General features: G+C 35.1%; 1 protein-coding gene across 6 annotated transcripts in view; it reads right to left on the bottom strand.

Moving 5' to 3' along the window:
- Positions 1 to 2,820: 2,820 nt before the first annotated feature.
- LOC126457624 (stimulator of interferon genes protein homolog) overlaps positions 2,821 to 14,052 on the bottom strand; it is a 318,836-nt gene continuing 307,604 nt past the window's right edge. For all 6 annotated transcript variants that reach the window (XM_050094086.1, XM_050094087.1, XM_050094085.1 and 3 more), the window contains one exon: positions 2,821 to 3,553. In XM_050094086.1, coding sequence (XP_049950043.1) covers positions 3,465 to 3,553 — 89 coding nt within the window. In that variant the 3' untranslated portion in view covers positions 2,821 to 3,464. The remainder of the gene's footprint in view (positions 3,554 to 14,052) is intronic.

Raw genomic sequence — 14,052 nt, forward strand, 5'->3', positions numbered from 1 at the left:
TCTTCTTGAAGTCTGAGGGTATTTCGTCTGTCTCATACATTTTGCTCACCAGATGGTAGAGTTTTGTCAGGACTGGCTCTTCCAAGGCTGTCAGTAGTTCTAATGGAATGTTGTCTACTCCCAGGGCCTTGTTTCGACTTAGGTCTTTCAGTGCTCTATCAAATTCTTCACGCAGTATCATATCTCCCATTTCATCTTCATCTACATCCTCTTCCATTTCCATAATATTGTCCTCAAGAACATCACCCTTGTATAGACCCTCTATATACTCCTTCCACCTTTCTGCTTTCCCTTCTTTGCTTAGAACTGGGTTTCCATCTGAGCCCTTGATATTCATAAAAGTGGTTCTCTTTTCTCCAAAGGTCTCTTTAATTTTCCTGTAGGCAGTATCTATCTTACCCCTAGTGAGGTAAGCCTCTACATCCTTACATTTGTCCTCTAGCCATGCCTGCTTAGCCATTTTGCACTTCCTGTCGATCTCAGTTTTGAGACGTTTGTATTCCTTTTTGCCTTCTTCATTTACTGCATTTTTATATTTTCTCCTTTCATCAATAAATTCAGTATTTCTTTTGTCACCCAAGGATTTCTACTAGCCCTTGTCTTTTTACCTACTTAATCCTCTGCTGCCTTCACCACTTCATCCCTCAAACCTATCCATTCTTCTTCTACTGTATTTCTTTCCCCCATTCTTGTCAATTGTTCCTTTATGCTCTTCCTGAAACTCCCTACAACCTCTGGTTCCTTCAGTTTATCCAGGTCCCATCTCCTCAAATTCCCACCTTCTTGCAGTTTCTTCAGTTTTAATCTACAGTTCATAACCAATAGATTGTGGTCAGAGTCCACATCTGCCCCTGGAAATGTCTTACAATTTAAAACCTGGTTCCTAAATCTCTGCCTTACCATTATATAATCTATCTGATACCTTTTAGTATCTCCAGGGTTCTTCCATGTATACAACCTTCTTTTATGATTCTTGAACCAAGTGTTAGCTATGATTAAGTTATGCTCTGCGCAAAATTCTACCATGCGGCTTCCTCTTTCATTTCTTAGCCCCAATCCATATGCACCTACTATGTTTCCTTCTTTCCCTTTTCCTACTCTCGAATTCCAATCACCCATGACTATTAAATTTTCGTCTCCCTTCACTACTTGAATAATTTCTTTTATCTCATCATACATTTCATCAATTTCTTCGTCATCTGCAGAGATAGTTGGCATATAAACTTGTATTCCTGTTGTAGGCGTGGGCTTCGTGTCTATCTTGGCCACAATAATGCGTTCGCTATGTTGTTTGTAGTAGCTTATCCGAACTCCTATTTTTTAATTCATTATTAAACCTACTCCTGCATTATCCCTATTTGATTTTGTAATTATGATCCTGTATTCGCCTGACGAAAAATCTTGTTCCTTCTGCCATCGAACTTCACTAATTCCCTCTATATCTAACTTTAACCTATCCATTTCCCTTTTTAAATTTTCTAACCTACCTGCCCGATTAAGGGATCTGACATTCCACGCTCCGATCCGTAGAACGCCAGTTTTCTTTCTCCTGATAACGACGTCCTCCTGAGTAGGCCCGCCCGGAGATCCGAATGGGGGACTATTTTACCTCCGGAATATTTTACCCAAGAGGACGCCATCATTATTTATCCATACAGTAAAGCTGCATGCCCTCGGGAAAAATTACGGCCGTAGTTTCCCCTTGCTTTCAGCCGTTCACAGTACCAGCACAGCAAGGCCGTTTTGGTTAATGTTACAAGGCCAGATCAGTCAATCATCCAAACTGTTGCCAGTGCAACTACTGAAAAGGCTGCTGCCCCTCTTCAGGAACCATACGTTTGTCTGGCCTCTCAACAGATACCCCTCCATTGTGGTTGCACCTACGGTACGGCTATCTGTATCGCTGAGGCACGCAAGCCTCCCCACCAACGGCAAGGTCTATGGTTCATGGTTCAGCATGGCATGTAAGAAAATTAAGTTGGGTATCTCGATATCTGTGTTTTTGAAATCCATGCTCATTTGCCTGTAGGAGGTAATTCTGTTTGAGATATTCCATTATACTTAAGCTGAGAATGTGTTCTAAGATTCAACAACAAATAAATTTTCCAGTAGATGAAACTGAGTTTATCTTTTTTGTGCAGCTTTACAAGCTTCCATCCACTGCTGATTCCTCTGACATTACTGGCATGAAGTGGTGGTCTCAGTATACCCATGATTCATCAACAGTTACTAATTTCAGCATAAAATCTGTTGTTCCAAAAATTGGAGAGAAATTTGTTTACGCTTCTGCTTATAGTCAGCAGTCAACTAATGTTGTATCCATGTAGCATACAACTTTTCATGGTTAACTTTTTGTTTAAAATGATCTCTACTTTTTCTTCTGATATGCCTATAGTATCTATTATATCATAGAGCTTTCATTCTTAATTGTCCAAGAATGTATTGTCTACTAAATTGGTGCTTTCAACAGCAGTTGCAGTTTTCAAACATCCTACATATTCAAGAGACGAAAGGCCACATTTCATTTCACGCACTCATTTGTTAGATCTGAAAATGAAGTAACTGACTGCTTAGAATCACTGAAACTTTGGATGGATTGTGGCAACACAGCACTCCAGTTTACCCATTTATACTAAACACACAGAACACACCTACTATAAAAGCTGTTTCCGCAGGTCAAGTTGACATTTACCATGCTCCAATGTAAGCAAAACAAGAATTTCAGTGTATCAACATCATATCTGTGCCATGCTAAGAACTTTTCACCTTACCCTTGTATGCTTCAGAGGGTGTCGATAAAATTGAGAATGTAAACATAGCTTTCAGAAAACATATATTGTTTATTTTTATAAAAATATTTTGCACCACAGTGTCACAATAAATATTACAGAATGATGCTTTGATGATATTTACATGCAGTGTAGCCTCTCGTCACCCATTTTGTAACATTCTTGTCTCTCATTTCATTTTATGGTACAATCACATATTTCTCTTGGAGATACAGTGTAAAAAAAATTTTAAAAGTATTTTTAAGTACATCATCAGATATTACTATGAATGATTACAGTAAACAACTAGTTTTGATTTGATTGCACAACGGTTTTTTTTTTTTTTTTTTTTTTACCAATATAGTCAATAAGCTGTTTTATTTCTTCTTAATAATGCCATGTTGGATAAAAAATTGTTTTAAATTTTCCTGTTGCTTTTACTGACGTAGTCTCTTTAGGATATAATTCACAATTATTATGTTATAATACATGAAGTCAGTTCTTGTAAACAAATTTTAAAAATATAAAATTACAAAGGCACTTTCAGTCCAAAAATATTTAAAATTCTTCATGTAAGGACCAAAAATTGTGTCTGTTAGATAAAAATAAAATAAAAACTGTCACTCTAAAAAGTATGTCAATAATATGCTCGATGGAATAACAATTGGCACACATTCTTAATTAAAAAAAAAACATTCAGAGCCTCTGTATATTTTTCAGTTGTTCTATGCGATATAGTAAAAGTTCTGCGATGTTCACACATCTGTTTCCATGTTCATCAAGATCTGCAAAGGTTTTAATAAATAGGTCAATCCACATACTTCAAAATATTGAAATTCTAAACATTTACAAATATGAAACTTATTTATACACACATAAAGTTAGTTATTTTTTTAATTTCTAAATAATTTTTTTAAGCTAGGACCACAACCAATACACAGTTATTGAATTAAATCTTTTTCCTTTAACTATGCTGTGCATGAAAGACAAAAGTATGTGCAGTCAAAGTATGTGCAGTCAATTTTGGCCTCGGTTTATCAATATGTACATATCATTTATAATAACAAAGTATAACATGTGATCAAAAAATATGGTGAATGAATTTCTTTAGCAGCAACTGCTGATGCTAAAACCATTTCATGTCATTTGTCTGATACTCTGATATGTTGGCACAGGCAGTGTCAAGTTGGGACAGGTTTTAACTTGTCAAAGGTCAGTATGTAGATACGCTAGAGTGAAGTTGTGTTTACCATGTTTGTCATGCATCATGAATTTTGAGCAATGTGGGAACACTTAAGTTCTTATTCAAGTTGCAAAAAAGTGCCAAATGAACTCATGAAATGTTGATGACACTGTAACTCTGTAGATTGTTTACAAGTGGTGTGAGTGATTGAAAAGCAAAACTGAGTCGGTAGAAGACTAGCAATGTTTGGCACATCCACTACTTCAAAAGCAGAAGAAAATGTGCTAAAATGGCAATTAATTATTCCAGAGCTTACCTATGAACTTTGCATCTTGCATGGGTCCACACAAAGCATTTTAATTAATAATTTGCAAATGAGATGAGTGAGCACAAAATTTGTTCCCAGACATTAGAGTGATGAACAGAAGGAAATCAGTTTGCACAGGGTTGAAAGATAGCCTTCATTCATATCCAGACTTCATGTCCCAAATCGTAACTGGGTATAAAACTTGCATGTAATTATATGATCCTGAGATGGAAATTCGAGTTCCCAAGAGAAAACCCGTGAATCTCCTTGTCCAAGAAGATTCACTGGGTTTCCATTGGGAACTCTTAATTTCCATCTCAAGGTCATATAATTAGATGCAAGTTTCATATCCAGTTATGATTTGGGACATGAAATCTGGATATGAATGAAGACGATCCTTCAACTCTGTGCAACCTGCAAATGTTGCAGTACACTGCAATGTTTGGAAAACAATGCACAAAGAAAGAGACCAGAAAAGTGGGCCAAAGGCTTCCTCTCACAATTCACATCATGCCAAACCTCGCTTCTGGTTCACAAGTTTTTTGGCCGGAAAAAGTGTTCCTGTCTGTCTGCATCTACCTTACTCTCCAGATTTAGCACCATACGACTTCTGGCTCTTTCCAAAAATTACTGTGCTTAAAAGAAAAATTTTTGATACCGTGCCTGACATCAAGAGAGCCACGACAGAGCACCTGAACACCCTTCCAAAGTAAGCCCTCCAGAAATGTTTCCAGACATGGATGCAACATTGGGATAAGTGGATTGCTAGCCAAGGATAGTACTGTGAAGGAGATTAAATCAAATTCCATGTACTTGAATGTGCAATCATCATTCTGAACAGTTGCTATGAGCCTAAGTCATTGCTATAAAGTGCAAGTTGTCACTAAAAACTAAATATTCACTTCCAGCCCTTAGTTTCTATCTCAAAATAATGTGTGGGGCTCTCCACCATCTGCATTATATTGAACTTTAAAGTTAGGGATTCGCAGAGTATGTCCCAACATGAAAAAAATTTCGCAGAATGCACAAAGATCTGCAGAGGATGGCATTTGATGCAGAGATTGGTTTATGGCTTTCAAAATAAGCAAAAGTAATTTATTGCACTTAAATAGATGAAAATCCCACTATTGTTTGTTTACACGAGTCACAATTCATCAGTGGAAACATTAACATCATCAAATATCTAGCAGTATGTGCTGGAACAGCTTAAGGAGAAATGACCACATAAAACAAGTCATAGGAAAGTCAGATCCAAGATCAGTTTAATTGGAAGAATTATAAGAAAATATGCTTCATCCACAAAAGAGGTACCTTGCAAAATTCTCCTCCAGTTACAAAGGCAGGTACTACATGAGATATCTGCATTACTAAAGGTTTACAATTAAATTCTGAGGTTGTATATTCTACAAAGAGTTGGGCGACCATTACTCCCTCCCACCTACACTTCATATAAAGACAAAGACGGTAAAATCAGAGCAACTCGTACAAAGACTTACCAACAGCTTTTATTTGCAGATACCAATTGCGAAAGGAAAACAAAGGAAAGAAACTGTAGTGGTGTATGTGGTGCCTCTCTCTGCCACACACACTATAAGATGGCCTGCAGAGTATAGATGTGGAAGGAGAAATGATACAGGCAAATTTGTATTTGGTATTGTGAATGCAAGCTCTCCTTAAGCCTAAATAAATATGGATGATATGTATGAACACAAATAAGAAAATGTCAGCCATGTTTGATTGGAATATTAGCAATATATCTATGTGTTTAGTCACAAAAAGTAAACCCTAAAGGGTCAACTGTCCAGAAAAAAATGACACTCTGAAGTGATCAGCGGGTGTTTACAGAGTATAGTGAACAGATCCTCCATGCACAAATAGCCAATGTTCATCATACTACTGTTGCTTTCTCTGTCACTGATGCTAGCTCTTGTCATCCAAATACAGCAAAGCCAAAAAAGTTCAAACAAACATAATATTCACAGCAAAAGTGTTTTGGAACAAATAATGAACTTTTTAGATGTGATTTGGAAGAAATAATGTGCATTCTAGATGCATGTAATAAAACTGTGAAACAATTTCAGAACTGATATGTATTAATAATCAGCCAAATGAAAAATGGAGATCTGGAACTGTCTTGAATCATGAGGACATACATTTACACACACCCTTTAATCCTGAGCAAACAATTTAGAACTTCAGACAACTCCTTTATAGCCCTTATCTCACACACACCATAACTACTACCCTTTCCTTTACATCTGGAAATGGCTTAAAATGCAAACTTTTAAAGATGTTTTTAGTGCTGAATGCTTCAGCTCTTAACTGTTGAAGACTTGTGCAACTGAATTCTAGACAGAAGATTTAAGTAACTTGCTTTGGGCACCAAAATTGCTAGTAGAGTAAGGATTGTTATGTAGAAAAATGAACAGTACTCATACATTTGTGGATCTTCTAATACCTTTGGGTAGCTGACTTCTGAACAATTCTACTGCCACCAACATACATTTTGCGCAAGGACTCTGAAGACAGGATAAGAGAAATTAGGGACAGAAAGCAGTTTTTTCCTCACTCCATTTGCTTGTGGAACAGGAAAAGAAATGTCAAGTACAGGTGCCAGGTGTTTTCCACCATATACTGTAGCCTGTATTGTAGCCTGCAGAATATGTATGGAGATGTAGATACATATTTGCATCCATTGTGATCTTTACTATCCAACTTTTTGAGAAATTCCATATGTCTAGGGCTATGTCATAAAGGAATGTGAAGGAAATTCTGATTTATTAGATTCACAACATGCGTAACCAAAATCATTTAGTCAGCATTAGAATCTAGCAGACTTCTCAACAAGCTCTAGTAGAAGACCCAGAAGATGGCGCCAGTATATAGTGTAACAACACATCGCTCTTGTCACAAAAAGAAAAAAAAACAATCAGTTTATTGTGTAAACAGTGCAAAAAATGAATTATGAAAGGTATCTTATGTGTAAAGTACAATTTCTGGCAGCACAAAAAGTGCGCAAAAGTAAATCTAAAACTCATAAACGACGATTCTCCGTTGTAATGATACTTGAATTACGTAACCATTACGGCACCTCGACTTAACCTCTGGATACCAACAGTATTCTACTGTTTTTCCGTAAAGTAGTTAACATATTTCTGAGACAACATTCAGATTTGATTTCATTAATGTAGAGGTACTTTGATACATCGATATGTTTATGTTGCAATGATATTATTCTTATGTGTATTCTTTCTTTTGTCACTATGATCTTTGACGTACTTGTAACTCTGATTTTTGGGCGCGTAAGCGATTATTAGAGAGTTAAAGTCTTGGACGTCATGTTGGAAAGACGCATATTGTAGTCAGATTATAAAATGTATGCATATTGTAGTCAGATTATAAAATGTGAACTTAAATAGTGAGGAAGATGTTTTCAAGTATGTTTTGTATTGTGAAGTGATGTTTTGTGTGTTACGTGCCATTGCAACAAAAGCAATAAAAAAGAAGTGTAACTTGAATTCGGAGTGCTGATTACTTTTTTTACATCACCATTGTGCTAACTTTCAAAGGTTTAATCTTCAAGAATGGTTTGTGAAGCACATCTATAAAACTTTTGAATATAGCAGAATAAAACCTAGGCCTCTTTGCATCCGAGCTTGGAATCATCACCATCTAGATTTTCGACGATTGAGCCACGATTTTACGAGACCAGCGTGGGAAACACGAAAAGATGAATGCCTAGTTTATTCATTATTACATGAAATGACTTTATTAACTGTGCTCTAATGACACCTGCCACATAATAGCTTCGTTGTTGCCCGAAAATGCAGTATTTTGCAGCGTGAGCAACACCACAATCATTATTAAATTTTGACCTTTGTTGTGGTAGGGTTGTTAGACTGTGGGCGTGCCCTCTATGTTCCCAAAGTGAAACAACCTACCTAGAAAGTATGATCAAATCGAAGGACGAAATAATCAAACTGCTGCAAAGTGATACTAAATCGCTTAGAAGTGAAATTGTGTCTCTCAGGGAAGCAAACGCGAAGTTACTAAGTAATTTGGCACCCTGTGAAAATTCTAGTATGCAGCCTACGAATCCTGTGCCTAGTGCGTAAAGGAACAGTGAAAATTCTCATGGGCAAAATACGATCGAAGAAGACGCAGAGTTTTTCATCAGCGGAAAATCTGTAAGTAAATACCGGTGGAAAACAGTGACATATAATAAAAGGGTGAAATGTGAAATTGGTTAACAAAATCAGATTAACGAAAATGAATTCTTTGTCATTGGCGATTCTATACTAAGAAATGTAGTTTCACAAACCTGTGAAATCAGCTCAACAAACATTATAAAATATCTTCAGTGCAAACCAGTCTACAGCTAAAAATGAAAACGACCCAAAGACTAATTACAAAGGTGTTTTTATTCATTCTGGGATGAATTCAATACAAAGCAGTAGTCAGGAAGAAATTGTAAGTGAGACGAGAAACATTATTCGTTCAGACAAAGAATTGTACACAAACTCAAGACTGGTTATAAGTGGAATTCTGCACAGAAGGTCAGTAAACAGTTCTTATACAAACAACATAAACAGTGCTATCAGGGAATAGTGCAATGAACTCGGCACAATATTTGTTGACCCCAACAAATTTTTAAGTGACAAATGCTTGGGGAAGGATGGCGTTCATTTAAATGGACTAGGCTCAACGAATTTCAGTAAAATAATTACAGACATCTGTAAAATCATTAACAACAAGGGAAAATGATACCGTATGAAGGGGGTGAAAATTGAAAATGAAGAATATCTTCCAGGCAGAAATTCAAATATATAATATAAGTAAAAAGGACAGCAAGGTTCAGGACTTGTGTTTAACTCCAAACCTGATGGTATTTCATCAGAATGTATAATCACTATCCAACAAAGTAAACAAATTTCACATTTTGTTAGAAAATGATGTGGAAAACACTTTTGTATTATGTTTCACTGAACATTGGCTTCACAAAAAGAAATTTCATATGCTATGCATTCCAAATTTTGTATTGTATAAACATGGTGGTAGTTGCATTAATGTTAAAAATAGCATAAATTTTACATGTATGCCTTACGTAGAAAAATTATCCATAGAGAAAGATATTGAGCTAAATGGAATTGAAATCACGGATGAAAAAATTGCTTTAATTTGTCTATACAGGTCTAACTGGTGATATTAACATCATGTTAAAGAACCTTGAAAGTATCTTACACAAGACTACACAAAGAAATAGAAAACTAATTATATGTGGGGATTTCAATATTGACTATGCAAGTGAGTCCAAACAAAAAGCTGCTTTATTGAACCTTGTAGCAACTTTCAATTTAAAGGCTGCTGTAGAAACACCAACACACATCACAAAAACCTCAGCCACAATCCTTGATGAAATATTTACAAATGTGCCCTTGAAATATTCAACACAAATTCACAGGCTTTGGAGACCACCCAGCCCAAGAAATTAGTATAAGATTAGGAAAACAGTTTCGTTCAACTGAATGTCTAACATCTACATCTAGGGAGTAAAATGACCAGAATATACATTTCCTTTACTATCTGAATAAAGAAACTTGGGAAGACATCTATTAATGTAAAAGTACAAATGATAAGTTCAACAAACTCCTAAATAGCTTTAGCTATTATTTTGAACTTTGCTTTCCACTCCATAAAAAGACAGTCACAAAAAAGGATCTGAAAATAAAATGGGGCACAACAGGGATATAAATATCTGCGAAGAAAAAGAGATAACTTCATGAAATATCTAGACAGAGCACAACACATCCTCAGAATTATGATTCCTATTTTAAGAATTACAAAAAGATTTTAACTAAAGTAATAAAAGAAGCAAAAAGAATGGCAAATAGCTCCTTCATAGAAAATGCACCAAATAAAACAAAAGCCACATGGGACATTGTAAGGCACGAAACAGGAGTAAAATGGAGAGATTACTATAATATCAAACTGAATGAAAACTCTTCTGTAATATGTGATCAGCAGACAGCAAATAATTTTAACTCATATTTCTCTGAGGCAGCTGAGATTCTGGTGAAGCAAAACTTTCAATATGCTGCCACTGCAAATAATATTAAAACTATCCCTAGTAACAAGTCTCTCTTCCCATATCCAACAGATGAACAGGAAATGCTAAAAACAATAGGGGAGCTAAAATCAGAATTTTCCTCTGGTACTGACAACATATCAGACCATATCATTGAAAAATGTGCACCCTTAGTAGTTAGGCCCGTGGTAGACATACACAATAGTTCACTTTCTTAGGGAATCTTCCCAGAAACGTTAAAAATAGCTAAAGTGAAGGCATTGTACAAAAAGGGTGAAAAACAGATATAACAAATCATGGGCCAGTCTCTCTACTATCTGTTTTTTCTAAAATAATTGAAAAAAATCTTAAAAGACTTGTAGATTTCATAGACAAAAAAAAAAAAAAACTTTTCTCAGCTATACAGCACGGTTTTCGAAAATGAAAATCCACCAAGACAGCTATTATCCATTTCTTACATGAAGCTTTAAATGCATTAGATAAAAAAGAACACACAACGGCAATATTCCTAGATCTTTCAAAAGCCTTTCTCCTTTTAACCATGGTTTATTGCTTAGAAAGCTAGAAAATGTTGGTGTCAGAGGCCCAGCCTATGAGTGGGTAAAGTCATATCTACAAAACAGACACCAAGTAGTTGAAGTCTTGTACAAAGAAGGAAAAAAATTATTTTCCTATTAATCAGAAAAACAATGTTTTAAATACGATGTGCCACAGGGTTCTGTACTGGGACCAATATTGTTCTTGCTGTTTGTAAATGACTTGGAACCATCCAGCCCTAACTATAAGTACATTAAATATGCTGATGATACAAATATACTTATCAAAGGCAAGACCTCAGAAGAGCTCCAAAACGAAATAAAAAAGAGCACTTCACATGTATCAGAATGGTACGCAATGAATAACTTAATGATAAACACACATAAAACAAATACTATGCATCCATCTACACACAGTGCAGAATAAGCAGCCTTTAACCGCAACCATAGAACTGTTAGGCAAAAGACTTGAAATTGTAAATAGCACCATATTTTTAGGAGTTTGGATCCAAGATGACCTAAGATGGCAGAAACACACACGCAGAACCTATGTAATAAATTAAATACCATTTGTTATAGCATAAAAATTCTTTCTGGATGCAGATCAATGCAAGTCATAAAAAATGTGTGCTATGCCCAAGCACAATCGCTACTAAGATATGATTCAATTTTCTGGGGAAATTCACCACTCAGCAAAAGCTGTTTTATTGTACAAAAAATAATTTTATGAGCCATGGAAGGCACAGCACCTCGATCTTCATGCAAACCCTCATTTAAAAAGCTTCGTATTCTTCCATTACCATGCCTATATATCCTCGAAACAATAATATTTATAAGGAAAATCATAGATGAAAAAAAAAAAATATATATATCCATTCATACAACACAAGGAATAGTCAAGATTTACATATGCAGTTTTCACATACAACACCAAAACAAAAAGGACCCTTGCAAGCAGGAAAATAACTGTATAACAAACTACCTACAAATATTAAGGCAATAACTGGCGTGCATACATTCAAAACTGCTGTGAGTGACTACTTGCTACAGAATTGCTACTATAGTGTTGATGAATTTTTATCTACAGTGTAAATATGAGAAAAATTAAAATAGTTTATACAATTAAGGCCAAAATGAGAAATGTGTACATGTACATTCATCTGTGTATTATGGGTGGTCTATTAAATATGTGTGTGTGTCTGTATAATCAAGGCCGAAAGTAAGAAATGTGTATGTGTAAAATTTATTTGTGTATTTATGGAATGTTATTCCCATATGTTAGACTTATATTGCTATATACTGGAAACCATACAACAGTTTTTTCTGTTAAAACTTTATTGCAAATTATTTGACTTGTCCTATATCATTATGTACCCATGTACAATGTATGATTCACAGGACTAATAATACAATACAATGCAATATATTCGATTCAAGTAGAAGAGACATGTCAAACAGTTGTAGTAAAATTTCACCACAGAGAACAGATGCTAATGCCAACATCCTAATAATAATAATACAGTTTGTTACAGAAGAAATCTAATAATAAGTTACTCCTATCAGTTTATGCTCCATGAGACAAACACAAAAAATCAGCTAGATTGAGGATGAAAGGAAGACTTAAGTTTTTGGAAGGGTACATCTGCAAAGGAACCACATACAGAACTGTATATTCGTGGGTACTGCTTGAGTATTTTACATCTTATCATATCTTGTGTGATGAGCATGCATGAGGAATTCAGAAGTATGCTGCTAGATTTGTACCCGAGTTTATTCAGCATGAAGAATTAGGGCAATTCCATGTCAAATCAACAAGTGCTACAACCTGACCCTCTCAGATTTTTTTGAAATTAAGTATGCATATATTACTCATAAATCATGACACAAATTAATTTTTTCACATTTTTCTGATGAAAAGTTACCGAGTAATGGACCTTCAAAAATTGAAAAGATGACAAATTTTTGACTCGCGGAACAATGTTGTTTTCTTTACAGCTCGTGTTCTAATTAAGCTAGAACCATAAAATTTACTTAATTGGAAAGCTCTTTTAAAGAGCTTTTATATGATACCAAACATCATTAGTTTAATATATATACACAAATTGTTAAAAAAAAAAACATTGTTGAATTTATCGAATTTTGAAAAACCGTATTTTTAAAATTCTCAAAAAAATATATGTGAAAGATACACTTTACATCTACATATTCTGAAAGTTTCAACTTGGGATGATCCATGGGATCACTATCAAAAGCAATTTTACGTTAAGGGTGGCGCTTTAAAAATTCGTAAAAACTAATTTATTTTAGATATTAGGCCTACTTCTCACCAGCTGTATGTTGTTGTAAAATGTGGAAATTAAATATAACTTATAATTGACAAAAGAACATATGTTTTATGCTTCTGTAATTAATAAATACAAAATGAAAACTTAAAAAAATAAATAAATAAAAAAACACAGAAAGATGAATACCTGAGATCACACCTAAATTCAGTTAGTAATTACTATTATTTACAAATACGCGTCCTGTTAGTGCACTTCTTCATACTTCGAACTAATCAGTCTGTTCACATCAACATTTCTGCACTGGATAACTTATATGTTCGCCCTACAGGAGTTTGAGGGTTCACGATTGGCACTACTTCCCTACTGCTTATGGAAAAAAATATCTGGATGACTCGGAAACGTAAAAGATGGTGACAGTTCATGTGGAGTAAGAAACTAACTGTGATTTCATCCTTCTCCTGATTTTTTTTTCAAGTACACAGGTTAACCACCAGAGTCCATTATAATCACAGCATATCCTTTTATGTCTTTGAATGGCATTGTATCACTGTCAGAAACTGTCACCAGTTCAATTTTAGTGTCATCAGAGTTTGAATTCACTTTTGTTATTATTTTGTCCTTGCTAAAAGGAATAAAAGTGTGAAGTTTTTGTGTCCCTACAATTTTGCAGCATTTCTCAAATCTCTCCATAAGTTTCATTTCTTCATTTTTGTGATCTTCTTTAGTAGCATACTTGAAGTTCATTGCTTCTAAGTTATCCTTGGCAAACAAAAAAAGTTGTTTTGGTGTCATTATTTGATCACTGTATGGCCGTTGCAGACTTGCTCGAGCTGCAAGTCGTTTAACTGTTCCACCAACACCATCGTTAGCTCCCTTCCCATGCGAGGT

Source organism: Schistocerca serialis, chromosome 2, assembly GCF_023864345.2.
Source record: "Schistocerca serialis cubense isolate TAMUIC-IGC-003099 chromosome 2, iqSchSeri2.2, whole genome shotgun sequence".
NCBI lineage: Eukaryota > Metazoa > Arthropoda > Insecta > Orthoptera > Acrididae > Schistocerca > Schistocerca serialis.